The sequence below is a fragment of the Rana temporaria genome, chromosome 8 (genome assembly GCF_905171775.1).
Source record: "Rana temporaria chromosome 8, aRanTem1.1, whole genome shotgun sequence".
NCBI classification, from domain to species: domain Eukaryota; kingdom Metazoa; phylum Chordata; class Amphibia; order Anura; family Ranidae; genus Rana; species Rana temporaria.
Window position 1 is genome coordinate 31,532,051 of NC_053496.1, and position 24,799 is coordinate 31,556,849.

Here is a 24,799-nt window from a genome sequence, read left to right on the forward strand (position 1 = left end):
CTCCTCCTCCTCCTCCAAAGCAGTGCCCCCCAAAGTAATCACGCTCCACCTCTAGAGCAATGACTCCACCAGAGTAGTGACTCCTCCTCCTCCTAGAGTAGTGGCTCCTCCTCCATATCAGTGACTCCTCCTCCTTCTCCAGAGCAGTGCTCCCCCAAAGTAATCACTCTCCACCTCTAGAGCAATGACTCCTCCTCCTCCTAGAGTAGTGACTCCTCCATAGCAGTGACTCTTCCTACAGAGCAGTGCCCCCCCCCCCCCAAGGTAATCACTCTCCACCTCTAGAGCAATGACTCCTCCAGAGTAGTGACTCCTCCTCCTCCTCCTACAGAGCAGTGCCCCCCCCCCAAAGTAATCACTCTTCACCTGTACAGCAATGACTTCTCCTACAGAGCAGTGACTCTGACTCCTCCCATTGTATGGCTCCAACAGAGGTTTTCAATCAGAGACAGCCTTCCTGAAAGGAAACAAGTAGGTTCTCTATAAAAACCTCCTGGCCTCTTAGAAAGCCAGTTGTTTTAACAGTGACCTAACTTCCAGGGTGACCTGACATATTTTGCAAAGCAGAAAGGGATGCTACATTGGCAGCGATTCACAGGGTGCCAGGGTGATTCACAGAGTGCCAGGGTGATTCACAGGGTGCCCAATCCCAGAATGGAAGGCCAGGTCTGGCTGTGAGAAGCCATCTACCCGTCCGCACTTCGTGAATTATTTCTGGTAATCCCAGTATTATCCAATAAATGGAGGATGTAAATCAGGAAAAGTTTCATCATGGGGACTCGATCAGCCACTGTTTCCACCAGGTGGCGCAAATGTTTATTAGGTTGGTGTCTAGACTGTAAAGAAAACCAATAATGCCTGCAATATGAGTAGCGGGCTATCCAATCAGGAAGCAGACTCCACAAGTGAAAAGTGGTGTTTTACCCTTTGGATAGAAAACTGAGATGAAACAAGTGATCAGGGTCTATGGGGGGGGGGGGGTTATTAGCAATGCTGGTCACAGTGACTATACCTGGAAACAGTTCAGTATAAGCCATATTATTTCTGTAGTAGTCATTGTTTGGGCTAGCTTGGCCCAAAAAGGATATTAAAGCTGGAACGCTAATTTTAAATTTTTCACAAGAAACGCATCAAGAGACATTAATTTCTGTTCTTTTGGAACACCTTATCAGTTCGATAACAAATAGTCCAGACTTTGAATGGCCACTTGTAATATTGCCATTTATTCATTCGAAAATCATATAATAATTCCTATTCTTTATCGATATGGAGCTGTGTAGGTTTCCTCCCCTTCTCTTTAGTATGCCATGGCTAAAGTGGGGTACACGCTATAAGAAAACCAGGCGAATGATTGGCCGATTTTCCTCAATGTTTCACAGCAGGTCAGAATCAAGGATAGAAAAACTGTTTGAAATTTTTCTTACGACTAAAATATATTTTTGGGTTATTTGCTGTTTCTGGGACTGGGATGTTGTTGGCGTTCGTGTGCGTGTGGAGGCGGGCGTCCCAGTGCTTTTGGCAATGTAGTGTGTGTATGAATCGGGGGCAGACTGACAACTCATGGGGCCCACAGGCAATAGGAGATTATGGGGCCCCCGGGCAATAGGAGATTATGGGGCCACACAGTATACACACACACATACAGTATGCATACACAGTATACACACACAGTACACATACACACAGAATACACACACACACACACTGAAAAGGTACTGGAGAGATGGGGCAGCTATAATCTTGGCATTATTAGACCAAAAGGATGTCGGTAAGGGACATTTCAGTGACAGATGTAAAAAAAAAAAAAAAACACAGATTTTTACATACTGTCCCTGGTTTTACTGAGGCTGGCAACCCTGATGGGGCCCCCTAGTGGTATGGGGCACTCTGGCAGTGCCGAGCGCCCGAATGGTCAGTCTGCCCCTGGTATGAATTGAATATACCATCAAATCATAATAGCAATAATATTGACAGAATTGACACTTGTAATTCAAGTGTAAAAATAACAACAACAATAATACAATTATTATTAATAATAATAATAGAACATTTTAATAAAAAAATAATAACAGAATAAAAAAAAAAAAATGATAAATCTATTTAAATTTTCTGTAAATAATCACAAAAGAAAATAATATTGATATTGATAAAAATGATACAAAGTTTATGGTTATAAAGTGACGTTCAATGGAATATTGCACAATAAAAAAAAAAACGAAAAAAAAAAAAAGGGTTGTTTCTGATCTTGCGCAGTCTTTTATTTGTGATATTTCTCGTACGAAAACGGTACACATTAAACGAAAAGTGTCTGTTCTGTTTACGTGCAAGAGATTTTGTGGAGTTTGTCCCTTCAGAAATTTTAATTTGCCAATTAAGTCGGAAATGGGTGTCGAAAGTTGTGTACACACTATCCAATAATCGAACAATCGTGCCTTGTGCGGATATTTATTTCAGATTTTCTCCTCCCCGAACCAAGATGGAACACTAAACCTTTTTATTTCCTGTGAAAAAGTAAAACTTACCCTTTAAGCTTGGCAATGCTTTGCCGTCTTTTGGTAAGGAAAGCATGCAGAGGAAATATTTATAATTAGCGCATTTTGTTGGTGTGAAGTTCGTCTCTAAATATTCCCCCAAAAACCATCTGTGGATGGAGCCGTGTGTGCGGAAGTCTGCAGATAATTGAACTGATTGGCACTTGCAGCTCCATCCACATTAATATTAGACCATTAGCAGGCAGAGGTGACGGTACGCCGCGCCTCCCCCCTCCCAATCCCGGCATACTTCTCGCCTTCGTCCTCACTCCAAGATCCTCATTAATGATTTTAAAAGCATTTGTCCGTCTGCGTGGCGGATACTTTAACACGTCTCGGGGTGCGCAACGCATCAGACGGGCCGGCTAATGGACTGCAAATCTCTTTGCTCATTATTCCTCCTCCACCTGACTGCTGTATCTTCTTCATTAACCTCCCAGCATCCCGACATGTCTCCCTGAGAGCTCTCCCGAACTTCCCCTGGCGAGGGTGAGCGTCCCTCAGCACACAGCGATCCGACCCCCATGGACGTTCCAATTCATCCTCTTGTCTTCCCTTTAGACCCGAGTTAGCGGTAAAGCGCAGCTAGTTTTAGCTGCGCTTTACCGCTGTTTAACCACTTCAGCCCCGGAAGATTTGGCTGCCCAATGACCGTGCCATTTTTTGCGATTCAGGACTGCGTCGCTTTAACTGACAAACAAAATTGATGTAATTTTTTTCCCACAAATAGAGCTTTCTTTTGGTGGTATTTGATAACCTCGGCGGGTTTTTATTTTTTGCGCTATAAACAAGAAAAGAGCGACAATTTTGAAAAAAAGCAATATTTTTTACTTTTTGCTTTAATAAACATCCCCCAAAAACATATAAAAAAATGTTTTCCCTCAGTTTAGACCGATATGTATTCTTCTACATATTTTTGGTAGAAAAAAAAATCGCAATAAGCGTAAATTGATTGGTTTGCGCAAAAGTTATAGCGTCTACAAAATAAGGGATAGATTTATGGCGGCAGATTCAAAGCAACATACCTGTACGTTGCTTTGCCTGTCTGTGCCATTCTGCCAACATATACAGTTGTATTCAAAATTATTCAACCCCCACTGAAATTGATTGTTTGGCCAGTTTGACATTGATTTTGATCATTCAGTCATCCTGCTTACAATTAAATCAAAGAGGCACGTGCAGGTCAGACAAATATAACATAACATTTATAATGAAATAACCACAAATGTCTTTTCTGTGCTCACATCATTATCAGTTTTATTCAACCCCCAATTGACATTCAATCTTAGTACAACATCCTTTTACAGTTATAACAGCTTTTAAACGTGAAGCATAGCTTGACACAAGTGTCTTGCAGCGATCTACGGGTATCTTCGCCCATTCGTCATGGGCAAAAGCCTCCAGTTCAGTCACATTCTTAGGCTTGCGCACTGCAACTGCTTTCTTTAAGTCCCACCAGAGGTTCTCAATCGGATTTAAGTCTGGTGACTGCGATGGCCACTCCAAAATGTTCCAGCCTTTAATCTGCAACCATGCTCTAGTGGACTTGGAGGTATGCTTGGGATCATTGTCCTGTTGAAAGGTCCAACGTCTCCCAAGCCTCAGGTTTGTGACGGACTGCATCACATTGTTATCCACTATCTCCTGGTACTGAAGAGAATTCATGGTACCTTGCACACGCTGAAGCTTCCCTGTGCCTGCAGAAGCAAAACAGCCCCAAAGCATGATTGACCCCCCACCATGCTTCACAGTAGGCAAGGTGTTCTTTTCATCATAGGCCTTGTTCTTCCTCCTCCAAACATAGCGTTGATCCATGGGCCCAAACACTTCTAATTTTGTTTCATCAGTCCACAGAACACAATCCCAAAACTTCTGTGGTTTGTCCACATGATTTTTGCATACTGCAGTCGACTCTTCTTATTCTTTGGAGACAGCAAGGGGGTGCGCCTGGGAGTTCTGGCATGGAGGCCTTCATTACGCAGTGTGCGCCATATTGTCTGAGCAGAAACTTCAGTACCCACATCTGACAAATCTTTTGTCAGTTCCTCAGCAGTCACAAGGGGACTTTTCTCCACTCTACGCTTCAGGTAGCGCTCAGCAGTCGAAGTCAGCATCTTCTTTCTGCCAGGAGCAGGTAGCGTTTCAACAGTGCCCTTTGCCTTGAATTTGCGAATGATGCTTCCTATGGTGTCTCTTGGTATGTTTAACATCTTTGCAATCTTCTTATAGCCATTGCCCTTCCTGTGAAGAGTAATCACCTCTTCTCTTGTCTTCCTGGACCATTCTCTTGACTTCACCATGTTTGTAACCACACCAGTAAATGTCTAGAAGGAGCTGAGTATCACAGTCATTTTAAAGCTGCCTGATTGGTGCTTATTAGGCTTTATTGCTGCTCCCTGACATCCACAGGTGTTTTCAATACCTGATTGAAAACACTTCAATGAACCTCTGTTCTTCAGAGTGGTAGTCTTTAAGGGGTTGGATAATTGTGTAAATGAAGAATTCACAAAATAAACATTTACTACTGTATTACAAAACCAATTGATGTCATTTTAGTTGCATATGGTTCTTTAAGAAGTCCTTGTAGGATTTAATTTTGAATACAATTACAAATGTACACTAAATTCCCTAAAACCCTTTACAGCATTGGGGGGTTGAATAATTTTGAACACAACTGTATGTACATGAGGAGGTCGGCAAGTGGTTAAAGTGGGGTTCCAATCACATTTTGCAATTTTTAAAAATAATCTCTTTCATCAGTCAATTCTATATTACAAATAATTAGACTTAGTGGGCCGGATTCAGATACGAGATACGACGGCGTATCTCCAGATACGCCGTCGTATCTCTGAGTGCGGGCCGTCGTATCTATGCGCCTGATTCAGAGAATCAGTTACACATAGATTTCCCTAAGATCCGACCGGCGTAAGTGTCTTACACCGTCGTATCTTAGGCTGCATATTTACGCTGGCCGCTAGGTGGCGCTTCCGTATAGTTACGCAAGGAATATGCTAATTAGGTATTTACGCCGATTCAGAAACGTACGTCCCACCGGCGCATTTTTTTACGTCGTTTACGTTAGGCTTTTTCTGGCGTGAAGTTACCCCTGCTATATGAGGCGTAGCTAATGTTAAGTATGGACGTCGTTCCCGCGACGAGTTTTGAAAATGTTATGTCGTTTGCGTAAGTCGTTCGCGAATAGGGCTTTGCGTAAGTTACGTTCACGTCGAAACCAATGAGGCTTTGCGGCATAATTTCGAGCATGCGCACTGGGATTCTTTCACGAACGGCACATGCGCCGTTCACAAAAAACGTAAAATACGCGGGGTCATCTTAAATTTAAATAAAACACGCCCACAACATCCCCATTTGAATTAGGCGGGCTTACGCCGCCACACATACGTTACGCCGCCGTAACTAAGGGCGCAAAATCTTTCTGCATACGTAACTTGCGCCCAAAGTTACGGCGGCGTACCGTATCTGACATACGTTACGCCGCGCCGGCAGATACTGCAATGTAAAAAAAAACACTGGGGCAGATTCATCAATAGATACGCCGGCGGATCTCCTGATCCGCCGTCGTATCTGTGAGACCCGACGGTCGGATCTGTGAGATCCGACGGTCGGAGCTATGCGACTGATTCATAAGAATCAGTTCCGCATAGATCTCCCTTAGATCCGACTGGTGTAAGTGACTTACACCAGTCGAATCTTAGGCTGAAATCTCCCGCCGGCCGCTAGGTGTCGTCGCTATTTTTTACACGTCGCATATGCAAATGAGGAAAACCGCCGATTCACGTCCATACGCCCGCCCGTCGCTCTTTTTCTACGTCGTTTGCGTTCGGCTTTTTCCCGGCGGATAGCTACCCCTGCTAATATGAGGGGTAGCTAATGTTAAGTATGGCCGCCATTCCCGCGCCGAGATTCAAAATTTTTACGTCGTTTGCGTAAGTCCGTCGGGAATCCCGATGGCCGCAATTGACGTACCCGCCGCTAAAAATGACGTCCTAGCGACGTCATTTGGAGCATGCGCACTGGACTTTTTCGCGGCGGCTCATGCGCAGTTAAATCGGCGCGGGAACGCGCCTGATTTAAATTGTACACTCCCCTAGCCGCGGAATTTGCATTCCGCCGGGGGGAGTTAGGATCCGACGGTGCAGTTTGCGAGGTAAGTGCTTGGTGAATCATGCACTAGCCTCGCTAAATTGCACCGGCGGATCGTAAACCAGGTAGATCTAGCGGATCTAAAGATCCGCAGATCTACATGAATCCGGCCCACTGTGTCCAAAATCGCAGCAGATCGCCCGAGTTTTTCAATAAAGTGACTTATATAAAATCGTTGCTGAAGTTGTCATTTTGCTTGTGGGCATGTGAAGCACACAAGCACTTACTTCCTGACCAGCGGTGATCATAGGACCGATATGAGAACGGAAGCACTCAACCAAATTGCAACATACATGCATACTTGGATACCGGAGTGCACAGGCATCATGATCCGGGAAAAAATAAACAGCATCAGGGGCACATACAGAAAGGCCTATCGCAAACAACACATACCACAGAGGTCAGGAGCAGCAGCACATGCTGCAAAGGAACCCAAGCTGTGGTACTACACAGAGCTCAGTTTTTTGGAGGATCAAATGGATGGCCGGGATTCACTTTCCAGTCTTCCTTCCACCCTTCCTTCCAGGCGGCCTTCCACCAGAACTTCCACGGTTCCCCCCACCCATGCAGAGTGTGATCAGGAGCTGGCTGACATGGAGGACGCAGATCTGCCGGGCTTCAGTGAGGTATAGTAGTTTACAACATATTTCTTGGCTGCAAAATCTTGTGGGTTTATTGAGATTAATTTGATAGCAACAAGGAAAGCTTGTAAACACAACCAAAAGTTGGGGGCACAAACAATTGTGTCAGGGATGCCAAATGCAGGGTTCCAGAATGAGAGTCTGTTCAATTTCTATTCGTACAAATAAAAATGTCAAGAGCATGGAAATGTGTGTGATTGATTGTGCAAAATATTAAAACATGTCCCTTTTTACTACACAGGAGGAGACCAGCCAGGAGGCGGCAGATACCCAAAATGTCAGCCAGGCGGAAGGGGTGAGTGGCAGCCAGGAGGAGGCCGGGCCCAGTGGATGTCAGCCAGTCCCCAGGCTCAGCACCATCTCCCAAGTGCCTCCCCTCCAGATGCGCCCACCAGGCCAAAGGAGGCGCTTGAGGCAGATGGAGGAGGAGAGCATGCAGGTCATGAGGGAGGCAGCTGAATTAATGAGGGCCTCCCTGAACCCCGTGGAGAGCTTCAGTGCTTCCATGTCCCATCACCTGCAGGAATTGGGAGAGGTGCAACGTGGCCTGGCTAAGGATATGATAAACTAGGTCATGTGGTGGGCCAGAAGGGACTGGCTGACCAGGGACACTGAACTGAGTGACCCGGCCCGGCCTGCTAGTCATCTTGTGACTCCTGCTGCCCCACCTTCACCACCTGCAAGGGGCCGTGGAAGTTCTGCTGCAAGGCAGCCTGGAGGGAAGGCTGGAAAGAAGACCAGAAAGTGAATCCCTGCCTTCCTGCTGATTTTTTAAAAAAACTGAGCTTAGTGTAGTACCACAGCTTGGGGTCTGTTATGGCATTTGCTGCTGCTTTTGAGTTCTGTGGTTTGTGTTGCACATTGTGACCCCTGATGTTGTTTATTTTGTCCCTGATCATGGTGGACTGTGCCTTTGGTATTCAAGTACAAGTCTGCATGTATGTTGTAAATTGGTTGAGTGTTTCCATTCTTTTTATTATTAGCTTTTTCCAGAATAAATGGAAATTTATTCTACGTTACAACCTTGTCTATTGTGTTTTTCTGGTGAATAGCCATCAAACATTTCAAAAATACAATGTGTAATTAACAAAGGACACAAACTCCTTGAAGGGGGGGGGGGGGGACATTGGTGTGATAACTTGGCATAAAAAACTAAAAAACAGGCTAAACTCCAAAAAAAAGCTAATGAAAACAAAAATTATAAAGTATATAAAACATCGGTGTGATAACTTGGCACAAAACAGCAAAAAAATATTGTGTAGTACAAAGAAATATTTTTGAGATCTGGCTAGGGAAAAATGATTACAAAAAAGGAGATCAGAAGCAAAAAACAAAAGAATTCTGTATGGAAGAACGCTGGCTAAATAGCATCAGCTAAACAACGTGTTCATTCTAGCAATAGAGCGAAGAAACAAATGCTCAGCAAGAAACGGAACACTACCTTTGAAAAATGTAGAATGTGCCATCTCAAAAACGAATGCGAGGTTTACAAGAACGAGCGCTCCCGTCCCCTCATTTAGTCTGAGCATGCGCGGGTTTTGAACCGACGCGCCGGCTTTTGAACCAATGCTTTTCTGTACTAACCATCGGTTTGGTCCGATCGGGCAGCGGTCCATCGATTCGGTTTTGAAGCATGTTTTAAAATTTTGGACCGAAGGAAAACAGACCGATGGCCTATACACACGGTCGGTTTGGTCCGATGAAAATGAACTTCGGTTCATTCTCATCGGACCAAACCGACCGTGTGTACGGGGGCCTTAAAGGTCAACCTACAGATGAGTTCGGGGGTGACTCTCCTGAAATTCGCCCATGATGCTGCCATCGCACGCGCAGAGTGCGCTCTAAGCCCCGCTGGAGGATCTAGATGTTTCGCCACATAAGCTCTCCTTATGACCTTAACTAGCCATGACGCCAGCGTCCTTTTAGATGCTGCCAGCCTTTTTCTGTGACCATCATATATGACAAATAGGTTTTCCGTCTTTCTAAATGTTCTCCGTAATCTCTATGTAGGTTTCTAGGACAGATCCAACATCCAAACTATGGGGTGTCCCTGCTGTGTCCGTCCCAAATGTTGGAAGCACCATCTCTTGGTTTATATGGAATGATGTATTGACCTTCGGTATACAGTGTGGTAGAGTTTGTAACACTACCCTGTCCGCCATTAGACAAAAGTATGGTGGTTTGCAGCCTAGGGCCTGCAAGTCCGGCACCCTCCTGCCGGAGGTTATCGCCGTAAGAAACACTGCCTTTGCTGAGATGTTTCTTAGCGCTGTAGACTGTCCTTTGTAAAAGGGTTCTTGTGATAGAAGGTCTAAGACTAATTGAAGGTCCCATGGTGGGACATACGATCTTTTCACAGGACGAATTCCCCTGCATGCTCTTAGAAATTGACGGATCAGACACTGCGATGCCCATCTTACTCCCGATAGTGCCGATAGGGCTGAGACCTGTACTCTCAGTGTGCTGACACTGAAACCTTTGTCTAAACCCATCTGAAGGAAACTTAGAACTTGTGGTTCTGAAGGTGTTCTGGGGTTAAACTGTTGTGTCTCTGCAAAGCATTTGAATACTTTCCATATTCTCGAATAGGTTTGGTTAGTGGTGGATGCTCTTGCCTTCAATAATGTTTTCACCACCTCTGTGGTAAACCCTGCTTCTGTTAGCCTTCTCCCTTCAGCCTACAGGCAGCTAAGTGTAGGGCTCCCGAGTCTGTATGCATTACCTGACCCTGTTGTAATAGGTCCGGAATATTCGGGAGAGGTATGGGTGGGTCTACTGCCAATGACTGCAGCAGTGGGAACCACGGTCTGCGTGACCACATCGGGATTATTGCTATGACTGTCCCTGAATGTGTTCTTACTCTGTTGAGTAATCTGAAGATTATGGGGATCGGAGGAAACACATAAGCTAGCTCGCAGATCCATCTGGCGTTGAGAGCGTCTATTGCTTTCCCTTCCTGGAACCTTGCCCTTGCTAAGAAACGTCTGCACTTCGTATTGGTTGCAGTCGCCATCAGATCCAAGTCTGGATATCCCCATTGTTTGCATATCCAATGAAATACTGAATGTTTCAGTGCCCACTCGGTCTAGGGTCTGCCTGCTCAGTGTGTCCGCCACAAAGTTCTGCAGGACTGGGATGTAGACTCCTGATAGATCAGCTAGGTTTTGTTGTGCCCATTCCATTATGGGTGTCACCTCCTTCAGCAGTGACTGGCTTCGCGTTCCACCTTGTCTCTTTATGTAGGTGACTGCTGCCCTGTTGTCCATTTGTATTGTTACTCTCTTCCCCTGTATCTGTGTCTGGAATGCTTTCAATGCACACAAGGCTGCTCTCAACTCTATGACATTGGAGACTTCCTTCCGTCTGCACCTCCACTTGCCTTGGGCCAATAGCCCTTCGTGGTGTGCTCCCCACCCTGATGCTGAGGCATCCGAAGTTATTACGTGAGGAGGATCTGTTACTAATTGGTGACACTTGTGAAGGTTTTGAAGATCTCTCCACCAGTCCAGGGACCTCTTCATTTCCCAGGTTAGACACATTTTTTGTCTGATTGATCGTCTTTGCCATTGTTTGAGGAGACCTTTCTAAAATATTCTCATCCTCCAATGTGCCCACTTCACCATTGGGATTGTTGAGGAGAGCGTCCCCAGGATACTGAGGCAACTTGACGTCGACAGGTATTGCTTCCTGGATGCACTTTCTAACCTGTTCTGTAGGGTTATCATCTTTTGTTTGGGAAGTTCCACTGTGTTTTTGTGGGTGTCCAGGATCGCCCCTAGAAACAGTATTCTCTGAGACGGTTCCAACTGGCTTTTCTCCCAATTGATAAGCCACCCGAATTCCTGCAGTGTGTCTATTAACGTTTGACGGTGGTTCAAAAGGACTTGTTGGTCCTTTGCTGTTAATAGAATGTCGTCCAAATAATGAAACGCTTGTAGGCTTCATGCGTAGAATTGCTATTATCGGGAGTAGAACCTTGGAGAAGGTTCTGGGTGAATTTGCTAGGCCAAATGGTAGGCACATGAATTGAAAATGCTGATCCGCCACCGCGAACCTTAGGTATTTGTGCAGTTGTGCATGCACTGGGACATGCAAGTATGCATCCTTCAGGTCGAGGGATAGCATCCACTCGTTCTTTGTGAGGGCTTGCGTTACCGACTGCAACGACTCCATCCTGAAAGTCTGAACCGAGATCGTCTTGTTGAGTTCTCTCAGATCTAATACGGGTCTAAAGTCGCCTGTCTTTTTCTGAATTAAGAAAAGTGGTGAATAGAAACCTTGCCCTTGTTCTTGTACTGCCACTGGTTCCACTGCACCCTTGTGAAGTAGTGTTCGCACATATTCAAATATTAACTGACGTTTCCATCTGTCTTGAGGTAAACGTGTGGGGCAAAAATGTGGGGTCACGGGAGGTGACAGAAATCTCCAGCGGTATCCTGCTTGAACAACCTCTGTCACCCAAGACTCCTTGATTTGATCCGTCCAGACACGAGCATACCTGCGTAGTCTGGCCTCCATTGCTCCTGTCTGGATGGAGAAACCTTCAAAAGGGTTTCTGCTGTTCCGAAGTTGCGCCAGACTTTGGCATCCGTGCCACTGTTGACTGGGGTGGCTTTGTGCCTTTTCTGTACTCTTTGAGAGGCCTAAATGGTCTGAATTCCCTTACTTTGTTAGTGTATTGCTTTCTCCCCGGAAAGCGTCTTTGCCTCGGTTTTACATCTTGTGGGAGCATCCCTGATTTGCCCCCTGTCACCTTTGATATTGCCAAGTCTATCATGTTTCCAGATAGAGCAGTCCCGTTAAAGGGGATGCGACACCAATTTATTTTTGATGAGGTATCTGATGCCCATGGCTTAAGCCATAGAGCTCTTCTTGCCATGACCGAAGACTGCATGGCCCTTGCTGAGCAACGCAGTGAATCAATAACTGCCTCCACAATGTTGTCACCAGACTGTATGATATTGTCTATAAATTCGAGGGATGCCGCCATGTCTGCACCCGACTGTATCTCCCCTTTTATGTATTCTGCCCATGCTGTGATGGCTTTTGCCAATTCCGCAAGTGCTAGGACTGGTCTGCATGCATTGCCTGCAGCTAGATAGGTTCTCTTCATGTCTGCGTCCATCCTTCTATCTAAGAGATCCTTGAAGGACAATGCGTCGTCCATCGGAAGCGTTACGTGACGAGCCAGTCTCATGACTGCGGCATCTACCAGTGGAGGAGTTTCCAAGTTATGCATGTCCTCTGTCTTAAAGGGATACGTACACATAAATCTATTGACAGGTGACCCCTTCCTGTCCACCCTTTCCCATTCCTCCTGAATCACTTCCTTTACCTCCTCTATGAGAGGGAACGATAGCGTTGTCTTCTTTAACTGTGGGTAATATTTTCTGGCATTCGCGGGTTGAGCCACTTCTTCCTCCCACTGAAGTGCCTCTCTCACAGCTTTTATTAAAGGTTGCACTGCAGAGTATCTAAAACTTAGTTTTGTGTCATCCAGCTGGGAATCCTCTCCGGAATCCAACCCTGGGGACGGGTCTCTTGGTCTCTGGGTCGATTCTTGACCCTTGCTGGTACCTTTGGGTTCACTGGGTGTTGGCTTTGAATCATGTATAGATTCTTTAACGGTTTACTTTATTATTTGGATCATTCCAACCTTCTCGGCCTCTTTATCAATTGCTGTTTCACGCAAACAGGCTTTACACAAAATTATTCCTCTAAGGCCCCGTACAGACGACCGAACATGTCTGCTGAAACGCGGACCAGTTTCAGCAGACATGTTCGGTCGTCTGTACAGCCGAGCGGACAGGATTCCAACGTACATTTGCCCGCCGGGCCTTTTTCGAGCGGGCAAATATTTCTAAACATGTTTAGAAACATGCCCGCTGGAATCCTGTCCGTCGGACATGTTCGGTCGTCTGTACAGACCTACAGTACATGTCCGAGCGGCCGCCATTCCTCGCATGCGTCAAATGACTTCGACGCATGCGTGGACGCATTGAACTGCCAGGGCCGCGCACGTCGCCGCGGCCTCGTCGCCGCGTATCGAGTACGCGTGGATTTCTGTATGATGGTGTGTAAAGCCATCATACAGAAATCTCCGGGCAGACATGTACGCTGAAAACGGTCCGGCGGACCGTTTTCATCATACATGTTTGCCCGTCTGTACGAGGCCTAAGGGCCACTCTTCCACATCCTACACAGAGATCGTCTCTGTTCTCATCTCCATGCTGAGTGTGTTCCACTCTGTGCCGGCTTTGATCGCGGGCTTTAGAGTGTGTTGCTGATCTCTCAGAGCTTGAGGCATGTCTGTGCTGTGTCTCCTTGCTCTTGGAGGAATAGTGTGGCAACTGCGGGCTGAAACAGATTTACAGCCAATTAGTAAGTGCACTCTTTTAAGGGATATGTCATGCAGACACACATACCTACCTGCCCTCACCTTAAGATACGTGGCTGGTCTCTAGGAGAGCTCATGATTCTGAAATTCACAGATAGTCCCACTTAGTTCACTTGTTATATCATTGATACAAGAAACGTTAGTGTGTAAGTTTCCTACCTGGATCCCGATTTGCGTGTTGTAGAGCCTGGTAGCTGCTGCTGGTGCACTAACCTTGTGCTGCACTCTGTGCGCAAGCTGTTTTAAAGTTTTATCTTGTGCACTCCTCTTCCTGAGACACCCCCAGCGTCTCACCTGACCGGAAGTTCTTCAGCCGCCATCTTGCTTCACCCGGGCGGCCATCCATAGGTTTGTATGTCACCGGAAGTCCTGTTTCCGCCATCTTGCTGTACCCGGAAGTCGTACCGTATCTGCGAGTGAGGTCTCCCCCATATAGGCGTTCAGGTCTACCTGTACAGCGGGGAGCTTCGTCAAAGGAGAGACATGAACCTGTGCGGCTTGGCCGGAAGTGTCCGGCAAGGTGAGGGAAAAAAAAAATTCCCGCTTTCTAGCAGTAGCATAACCGCCTGTAGCAGTGAGAAAAAAAAAGAGAATGCTGTGGTAAGGGAGGAGACCTACTTTTACAGTATAACCAGTCCTGATTGGGCAGGGAGGCGGAGCCTTCCCATACGTATATGCTGTCATGCTGTGTCAGGAAAATCAATGGAAGTGAATGGAGCCATCTTAATACACACTACTGAAGTCGCTCCGACTTCAGAAAAGGTTCCTGTACTACTTCAATCCGACTTCTAGGCGACTTGTAGGCAACTTGTACCCATTGATTTCAATGGAAGTTGCCTCAGAAGTCTGACATTACTTATATAGGGGAGGCAGGGCCATCCGTCACGTGACCCCGCACCCTCTGACGTACCCTCTGCTACGTCACTGGGGAAGCCCAGGAAGAGGGAAGACTCTGGGCTTCCCCAGTGACGTAGCAGAGGGTACGTCAGAGGGTGCAGGGTCACGTGACGGGGGGCCCTGCCTCCCCTATATAAGTAATGTCACAGCTCCAGCGCGTCATTCGCTGGGCTGTGTCCAGCGATGAGAGGAGGTCGGCGATGCTGCGCTCCGGACGGATGGATCTTCTCATCGCTGGAGATCACCCGCACTCGTCGCTGGATCAGGACAACGTTGGAGCAGGAAGCCGGGATCGAGTGGATTATCACCGCTGGACTTTTTTTTTTTATTATTAATAAAGGACTTTATTCTACGGTGTGTGTGTGTGTGTTTTTTTTACAAGAATTTACACTTCCTTCGTGAAATGGTAGGGGTACAGTGTACCCCATTACCATTTCACACAGGGGAGGGGGTCAGGATCTGGGGGTCCCCTTTGTTAAAGAGGTCTTCCAGATTCTGATAAGCCTCCCACCCGCATACCCCCACAACCACCGGGCAAGGGTTGTGGGGATGAGACCCTTGTCCCCATCAACATGGGGACATCCTCCCCATGTTGAGGGCATGTGGCCTGGTGCGGTTCAGGAGAGGGGGGGCTGCACTCTGTCCCCCCCTCTTTTCTGCGGCCGGCCAGGTCAACGTGCTCGGATAACGGGTCTGGTTATGGATATTTAGGGGGAACCGCACGTAATTTTTTTTTTAAATTGACGGTGGGGTTCCCCTTAATATCCATACCAGACCTGAAAGGTCTGGTTATGGATATTTAGGGGGAACCGCACGTCATTTTTTTTTTAAATTGACGGCGGGGTTCCCCTTAATATCCATACCAGACCTAAAGGGTCTGGTTATTGAATTTGCGGGGACCTCCGCGCATTTTTTTTTCCCGGACCCGAACTTTTTCCAATTATTCGGGTTCGGGTCCGGGAAAAACCCAAAGTCCGTACCGAACCCGAACTTTACAGTTCGCTCAACTCTAATTATCAGCGATCCTGCCAGGCACTCGTGCGACTCTGCACTCTTGCTCCTCCTGTCTGCTCTACCAGGGGCCCGGAGTCAGAGCTGTAAGAGAGGCCGTCCTCTGCATATCAGGCTCTTCCGCCAGGTACGTGACAACATCTTAGGGATGAGCCCAACTCAATATTGAACCCTTTGGACATAGGGGTAGATTTACTAAAGCTGGAGCACTTAGAATCTGGTGCAGCTGTGCATGGTAGCCAATCAGCTTGCTCAATTAAGCTTTGGCAATGAGACCTGGAAGTCGATTGGTTTCTATGCAGAAGTGAGCCTGATTTTGCACTCTCCAGCTTTAGTAAATAAAACCCTAAGACTGGGATGCCATTAAACATACTTCCCAACTTATTTAAATAGGAACGAGGGACACCTAATAGCAAAAGAACGTAGTCATAGGACACACCCCCTGCAACTCCCCCTTAAAGTGGTTATAAAACCACTTTGCAAAAAAAAAAAAAGCATTCATACTAGCTCATTATGTAATACTCATCTGGGATCAAAGCCCCTGCTGCGTTGCCTGACACAGCACCGGCCCGCGACATGTCATCCCGGAGTCACTTCCGGGTATCGTGGCTCCGGCGCTCTGATTGGCCGAAGCCGCAATGACATCACTCCCTCGCATGCGCGCGGGACCCGCTGGTAATGTCCCGGGCAACTGAAAGCAATGGCACATAGGTGCGCATGTGCTGATTACATTGGCGTTAAAAAAAAAGTAAAGTAAGTAAAATTTAAATAAAACACGCCCCCAACATCCCCATTTGAATTAGGTGGGCTTACGTCGCCACACATACGATATGCCGCCGTAACTAAGGGCGCAAGTTCTTTCTGAATACAGAACTTGCGCCCAAAGTTACAGCGGCGTAACGTATCAGAGATACGTTACGCCAGCAGAAAGATCCGCTGATCTTTCTGAATCCAGCCCAGTGTATATGACTGACTCAGGTCAAACTAATGTTTTAACGTAAGTCCTCTTGTTAGTTAGTTAGTTTAACCTGCATTAAAAGAGTAGGTCATATATTTCTGGTGACATAACAAAACCAGAGAAAATTCAACGCTCTAATCGCCAACCAGTTTGCTTACCAACTGAATAAACCTGTCTAACAGTTTGCGTTAAAAACAGGGGTTTAGTTTGCACACATTTGAAAATACATGCGTAAGCTTCAGAGCTGCTCCAAGGCACCCCAAATGCTTGCCAGTGTGCCCAGGCAGTGCCAGCTGGGGGTTGGCCTGCAAAGTGTAATTTCTTCAGTGTTGTCACATGAAAAGATATAATAAAATATTTACAAACATGTGAGGGGTGTACTCACTTTTGTGACATACTGTAGGTACAGATCGGCATATTTTTTATATAACACAGGGGCACTTATTGTTATAATACAGAGGGTATTGGAGCATTTTATATTTATTATGAGAGCAGCAGAAATGGAGGGGGCGGGCGCTGACACGAGCAGACATGCAGGGAGGGGAGGGCGGAGGAGGACAGAGCAGGGCTGCGGATGACGGGGACAGGTATGCTGACCACACTGTCAGGGCTCAGCAGCCATGATACACCAGCTTACAGGGTGGAGGGCATAGCTAGGCAGGATCAGCCAGGTTTTGTAGGTGTTACAGGGGGCCAAATCACACAGCACAAGCATTGTGCTGTATAACATGCTTTAGGGGACCGGATCTGTTTTATATATTTTTTCAGGTTAACAAATGCTTTAGGTGCACTAACTCACATAAAGGGCCCCAACAATAGCCGGCAGAAGAACATCTCAAAGGTATGTATTGAAAAATCTGTTCTCAATTAACGCAACCCAACTCTAATAAATTAATACAAATCAAAAATATACCAGTTGCTGCTAACACCACAACGTGTTTTCACCACACTCAAGCCCTTCTGACTTTTTTTGAGAAAGTAATGTGTTTTTTTATATATTTTTTATATATTTTTTTATATATTTTTTTATATATTTTTGGGGAATATTTATTATAGCAAAAAGTTAAAAATTTTTTTTCAAAAGTGTTTGTTTATAGTGCAAAAAAAAAAAAAACAGCAGAGGTGATTAAATACCACCAAAAGAAAGCTCTATTTGTGGGGAAAAAAGGACGTCAATTTTGTTTGGATGCCACGTCGCAAAAACCGCGCAATTGTCAGTTAAAGCGACGCAGTGCCAAACCGCAAAAAACGCTCTGGTCAGGAAGCGGTTAAATCCTTCCGTGGTTAAAAATGGAACTAAACCCATTGATTTAACTGTTTCAAAAAACAAGGCATGCCGGGAAATGGAATGGTAACTGTCACATTTGCTTGTCAAACTATCAAATGTCTGGAGTCGTCACTGATCACATGTGCAGCACCACCATGGCAGTTGCAGATCAAACAGACGCTGAGATGGCGATTTCCTTGGCTGAAAAGGATAGGAAGTTTTAATTCTGCTTTAAATTCGAAAAAAAACCCATCATGGGAAGAACTTCTTCCTGCAGTTTCTCACCAAATTTCCAAAATCGACCAATCTCATGGCTTGCTGGGACTTGTAGTTCCTTGGCGGCTGTAGGGGACACAAATCGTGTTATTCCGTAATTTCTGTGTAAAGTAATAAAATATAATAATATATAAAAAAAAAAAGACTTTCTTTCCCCTTGGTGAGGTAGCCCCGCCCCCTGCGCCCAGTCCCACTTTATCCTTTCTCTTCTGTCATCTCAATTTGGGCTGTTTTCATGGCGACTAATTTTCCCTTCCTGATGGTCTTATTGAGATGAGAGTGAAATGAGGCTCTGATAATCATCATAATGTAGATAATGCCTCCACTCAGAAAAGGGGCCATCAAACCTCCTGATAATGACTTTAATTCGCCACAAGGAATAATAGTAATGTGCATGCCACTTTAAACTTTATTTGGGCTGAAATCTTCTCAAGATGATCCGAAGAAAAGAATCCGAGCCAAACTTTTCCTGGAGTATCGGGAAATGAGTCCCATTCACAGCCAACCGGTCCAGAGGAATCCAGGACGAGAGGACATTAACTCCATCATGTTCTAAAATTATCCCATCGCTTAATGCTTGTCTGTGATAATATAGCTCTGACATATTCTGCAGTGCTGTACAGAGCGCCATCAAACGCATCCACTGTGCCCGTCAAACTCGGCCACTATGCCATCAATTGCCGCCACTGTGCCATCAAATGCAGTCACTGTACTTATAAATTTCCGCCACTGTGCCATCAAATGCACCCACTTTGCCCATCAAAGGCAGCCACTGTACTTATAAATTGCCGCCACTGTACCATCAAATGCAGCCACTGTACTTATAAATTGCCGCCACTGTGCCATCAAACGCAGCAACTGTACCCATCAATTGCTGCCACTGTTCCCGTCAAATCCTGTCAGTGTGCCCATCAATTGCCGCTACTGTGCTCATCAATTGCTGCAAGTGTGCTCATCAATTGCCACTACTGTGCCCATCAATTGCTGCCAGTGTGCCCATCAATTGCTGACACTGTGCCCATCAATTATCGCTACTGTGCCCATCAATTGTTGCCAGTGTGCCTATCAATTGCAGCTACTGTGCCCATCAATTGCTGCCAGTGTGCTCATTAATTGCCGCTACTGTGAACAATTACTTACCGCCAGTGTGCCCATCAATTGCTGCCAGTGTGCCTATCAATTGCAGCTACTGTGCCCATCAATTGCTGCCAGTGTGCTCATCAATTGCCACTACTGTGCCCATCAATTGCTGCCAGTGTGCCCATCAATTGCTGACAGTGTGCCCATCAATTGCCACTACTGTGTCCATCAATTGCTGCCAGTGTGCTCATTAATTGCCGCTACTGTGAACAATTACTTGCCGCCAGTGTGCCCATCAATTGCTGCCAGTGTGCCCATCAATTGCAGCTACTGCGCCCATCAATTGCAGCTACTGCGCCCATCAATTGCTGCCAGTGTGCTCATCAATTGCCACTACTATGCCCATCAATTGCTGCCAGTGTGCCCATCAATTGCTGACACTGTGCCCATCAATTGCCGCTACTGTGCCCATCAATTGCTGCCAAGTGTGCCTATCAATTGCCGCTACTGTGCCCATCAAATGCTGCCAGTGTGCATCCCCCGCCCACCCGGCACTTACCTGTCTCATGGGGCAGTGAGTCACGGTGGCGATGTCCTCCACGCTCCTCGATGTCTTCTCCTGTCCTCTGCTATGATTGGATGCCCGATAGGCATCCAATCACAGTGCATATTGTTTCAGCCAATCAGATGACAGGTAACAGACCTGAGCACCTGATTGGCTGAGAGGCGGTTCAGTGTATGAATATTCGCTTTCCTAACACAACGCTGAGTGAACTGCGAGCGCCCAGCAAGTTGCCCGCTGTTCACCTTTTTTGGACGCCTACTAGAGCCTATGGCCCAGATTCTCAAAGGCCTTACGACGGCGCAGCGCCATGTACGCCGTCGTAAGTCCTAATCTAAGCCGTCGTATCTATGCGACTGATTCTTAGAATCAGTTATGCATAGATATCCATTAGATCCGACAGGCGTAAGTCTCTTACGCCGTCGGATCTAAACTGCAATTTTTTTTTTGTCCGCTAGGTGGCGCTTCCGTCGATTTCCGTGTCGAGTATGCAAATTAGCTAGATACGCAAATTCCCAAACGTACGTTCAGCCGACGCATTAAATTTACGTTAGGCTTTTCCCGGCGTAAAGTTGCCCCTGGGTCTATGAGACGCAGCCAATGTTAAGTATGGCCGTCGTTCCCGCGTCAAAATTTTAAAAAGTTACGTTGTTTGCGTAAGTCGTCCGTGAATGGGGCTGGACGTCATTTACATTCACGTCGAAACCAATGACGTCCTTGCAACGTCATTTGGAGCAATGCACACTGGGATATTTTACGGACGGCGCATGCGCAGTTCGTTCGGTCGCGGGGACGCGCTTCATTTAAATGTTACACGCCCCCTACCTGCCAAATTTGAATTCCGCCGGGTGATTTACGCTATGCCGCCGCAACTTTACAGGCAAGTGCTTTGTGAATAAAGCACTTGCCTGAAAAACTTGCGGCGGCGTAACATAAATAGGATACGTTACGCCGCCGCAGAGATACGCCCAGTGGACAAGAATCTGGGCCTATGGCTCTAATCAGGTGCTTCCAAAAAATACCCCGCCGCTGTAATTCAGGTGCCCGGCACCCGAAAAGGGGCCGGGCACCTGAATAGGGGGTGGCAGCGGGGACCATAGATAGATTCATGCATTACATGAATCTATCTATGGTAATAGACAGGTGGCAGGAGAGAGGGGGCGGCACCTGTGCACCCTTTATGGACGCACCGCCACTGACTCTAATGTCTCCACCAGAGCCACACACTGTTATTTCTATTATTATTATACATTTATATAGCTCTGACATAATCTGTAGTGTTGTACAGAGAGCATTAAGCCAGTCACATCAGTCTCTGTCCCAAAGGAGCTTACACTCTAATACCTCAGCAGTGTTACACACTCTAAGTAATATTATACATATATATATATATAGTTCTGACATACAGTATTTTGTAGCACTGTACAGAGAACACAGAGCCAGTCACATCAATCCCTATACCAGCTGTGTGTCTTGCCTTAAGGATGAGCTCCAGCGTGTTCGCATGGTACACGTGCCAGAAAGTGTGCATGGCGCTAATCACAGCCAGGGAGACATTTGCCGATCTCTGCAGCCGAGCATCGGGACAATGTCTCCCTGGCTGTGATTAGCGCAGCGCCGTGCAGACTTCCTGGCGGGCTCTGCACGTGTACCATGCGAACACGCTGGAGCTCACCCTTACCTAGTATAAGGGGAAGGTGCTGCAATGGTATATGGCTGTGTTTTATATATATATATATATGAGGGTGAGGGTCAGCATAGGGGAGCTGTATGGGGAGAGGGGGGGGGGGGGTGATGTCTTCTATAGGGGTGTATAGGAGGCGGAGGGTCAGCATAGGAGAGCTGTATGGGGAGGGGTGATGTCTTCTATAGGGGTGTATGGGAGGGGAAGGGTCAGCATAGGGGAGCTGTATGGGGAGGGGGGGTGAGGTCTTCTATAGGGGTGCATGGGAGGGGGAGGGTCAGCATAGGAGAGCTGTATGGGGAGGGGGGTGATGTCTTCTATAGGGGTGTATAGGAGGCGGAGGGTCAGCATAGGAGAGCTGTATGGGGAGAGGGGGGGGGTGATGTCTTCTATAGGGGTGTATAGGAGGGGGAGGGTCAGCATAGGGGAGCTGTATGGGGAGGGGGGGTGATGTCTTCTATAGGGGTGTATAGGAGGCGGAGGGTCAGCATAGGAGAGCTGTATGGGGAGAGGGGGGGGGTGATGTCTTCTATAGGGGTGTATAGGAGGGGGAGGGTCAGCATAGGGGAGCTGTATGGGGAGGGGGGTGATGTCTTCTATAGGGGTGTATAGGAGGGGGAGGGTCAGCATAGGAGAGCTGTATAGGGGGGGGGGGGGGTGATGTCTTCTTTAGGGGTGTATAGGAGGGGGAGGGTCAGCATAGGGGAGCTGTATGGGGAGGGGGGTGATGTCTTCTATAGGGGTGTATAGGAGGGTCAGCATAGGGGAGCTGTATGGGGAGAGGTGATGTCTTCTATAGGGGTGTATAGGAGGGGGAGGGTCAGCATAGTAGAGCTGTATGGGGGGGGGGTGATGTCTTCTATAGGGGTGTATAGGAGGGGGAGGGTCAGCATAGGGGAGCTGTATGGGGGGGGGGTGATGTCTTCTTCAGGGGTGTATAGGAGGGGGGGGTCAGCATAGGGGAGCTGGAGGGGGGGGGGGGGATGTCTTCTATAGGGGTGTATAGGAGGGGGAGGGTCAGCATAGGAGAGCTGTATGGGGAGGGGGTGATGTCTTCTATAGGGGTGTATAGGAGGGGGAGGGTCAGCATAGGGGAGCTGTATGGGGGGGGTGATGTCTTCTTCAGGGGTGTATAGGAGGGGGGGGTCAGCATAGGGGAGCTGGAGGGGGGGGGGTGATGTCTTCTATAGGGGTGTATAGGAGGGGGAGGGTCAGCATAGGAGAGCTGTATGGGGAGGGGGTGATGTCTTCTATAGGGGGTGTATGGAGGATAATGAATGGATGGGGTGTATATATATATATATATATGGGGTGAGATGGGTCCATAGAAGGATACAGCGGTGGGTGGGGAGAGGAGACCTCTATGGGGAGTATATATATATATATATATATATATATATGGGGTGCGATGGGTCCATAGAAGGATATAGCGGTGGGTGGGGAGAGGAGACCTATGGGGAGTATATATATATATATATATATATATGGGGTGAGATGGGTCCATAGAAGGATATAGCGGTGGGTGGGGAGAGGAGACCTCTATGGGGAGTATATATATATATATATATATATGGGGTGCGATGGGTCCATAGAAGGATATAGCGGTGGGTGGGGAGAGGAGACCTCTATGGGGAGTATATATATATATATATATATATATATATATTTATGGGGTGCGATGGGTCCATAGAAGGATATAGTGGTGGGTGGGGAGAGGAGACCTCTATGGGGAGTATATATATATATATATTTATGGGGTGAGATGGGTCCATAGAAGGATATAGCGGTGGGTGGGGAGAGGAGACCTCTATGGGGAGTATATTATATTATATACACTCCGCTCTCGGGTTGGATCGCCAGCTGATCTCACAGGCTCCGCCCCCTCCGACACTTCCGGATCCCGCACACCGATCTCTGCACCGATCCACAATGGAGGAGGAGGAGCTGCGGGTCATCAGCGGGCTGAAGGAGCGAGGTGAGACACCCGGAACCGGGTCACCCCGGACTACAATGCACAGAGCTGGGATGAGGTGGGGGAGGGGTCCGGTGAGGGTTCCGGCAGGTGGGGCTGCAGGTAGACGGCTCTGTGCAATGCATGATGTCACCCCCCTCCCCCTACCTCATGTCAGTACAATGGTCTCCATGGATACGGGCTGTCAGTGTGGTAACCGGTGGCAACCAGCAGCCCCACCCAGCTGCAGTCAGCTAACAATGGATTCTAGGAGGTTGCTATGGGTTACTGCTGTCTGCAATGGAGGCTCTGCGAAGGGGGTCATAGTGTGTGAAATATGCCACATGACTGGACCCGGGGTCCCCTCAGACATATGTCACATAACTGGACCCGGGGTCCCCTCAGACATATGCCACATCACATGACTGGACCCGAGTTCCCCTCAGACATATGTCACATCACAGGAGCTGAACCCAGGGTCCCCTCAGACATATGCCACATGACTGGACCCCCTGATGTGCCTCACATAGCAGGGTCTCCTCAGACATATGTCAAATGAAAGGAGCCGGACCTGCTGTCCCCCCCCCCCCCCCCCCCCCCCCCCCTCAGACATAGGTCACATGACAGGAGCCGGACCCGCTGTCCCCCCAGACATATGCCACATGACTGGACCCGGGGTCCCCTCAGACATATGCCACATGACTGGACCCGGGGTCCCCTCAGACATATGCCACATGACTGGACCCGGGGTCCCCCCAGACATATGCCACATGACTGGACCCGGGGTCCCCTCAGACATATGCCACATCACATGACTGGACCCGAGTTCCCCTCAGACATATGTCACATCACAGGAGCTGAACCCAGGGTCCCCTCAGACATATGTCACATGAAAGGAGACGGACCCGCTGTCCCCCCAAACGTATGTCACATGAAAGGAGCCGGACCCGCTGTCCCCCCAAACGTATGTCACATGACAGGAGACGGACCCGCTGTCCCCCCAAACGTATGTCACATGACAGGAGCCGGACCCGCTGTCCCCCCAAACGTATGTCACATGACAGGAGCCGGACCCGAGGTCCCCCCAAACGTATGTCACATGACAGGAGCCGGACCCGAGGTCCCCTCAAACGTATGTCACGTGACAGGAGCCGGACTCGCTGTCCCCCCAGACGTATGTCACATGACAGGAGCCGGACCCGCTGTCCCCCCAAACGTATGTCACATGACAGGACCCGGACCCGCTGTCCCCCCCCCCCCCCAGATGTATGTCACATGACAGGACCCGCTGTCCCCCCAGACGTATGTCACATGACAGGAGCTGGACCCGCTGTCCCCCCAGACGTATGTCACATGACAGTAGCTGGACCCTTTGTCCCC

The 24,799-nt window shown here is 47.7% G+C and overlaps 1 protein-coding gene across 8 annotated transcripts in view; it reads left to right on the forward strand.

Annotated features, from left to right (window-relative positions):
* Window positions 1-23,351: 23,351 nt before the first annotated feature.
* The window catches only part of SHTN1 (shootin 1), a 148,978-nt gene continuing 147,530 nt past the window's right edge, over window positions 23,352-24,799 (forward strand). For all 8 annotated transcript variants that reach the window (XM_040361496.1, XM_040361498.1, XM_040361499.1 and 5 more), the window contains exon 1: window positions 23,352-23,443. In XM_040361496.1, the coding sequence (XP_040217430.1) occupies window positions 23,398-23,443 (46 nt within the window). In that variant the 5' untranslated portion in view covers window positions 23,352-23,397. The remainder of the gene's footprint in view (window positions 23,444-24,799) is intronic.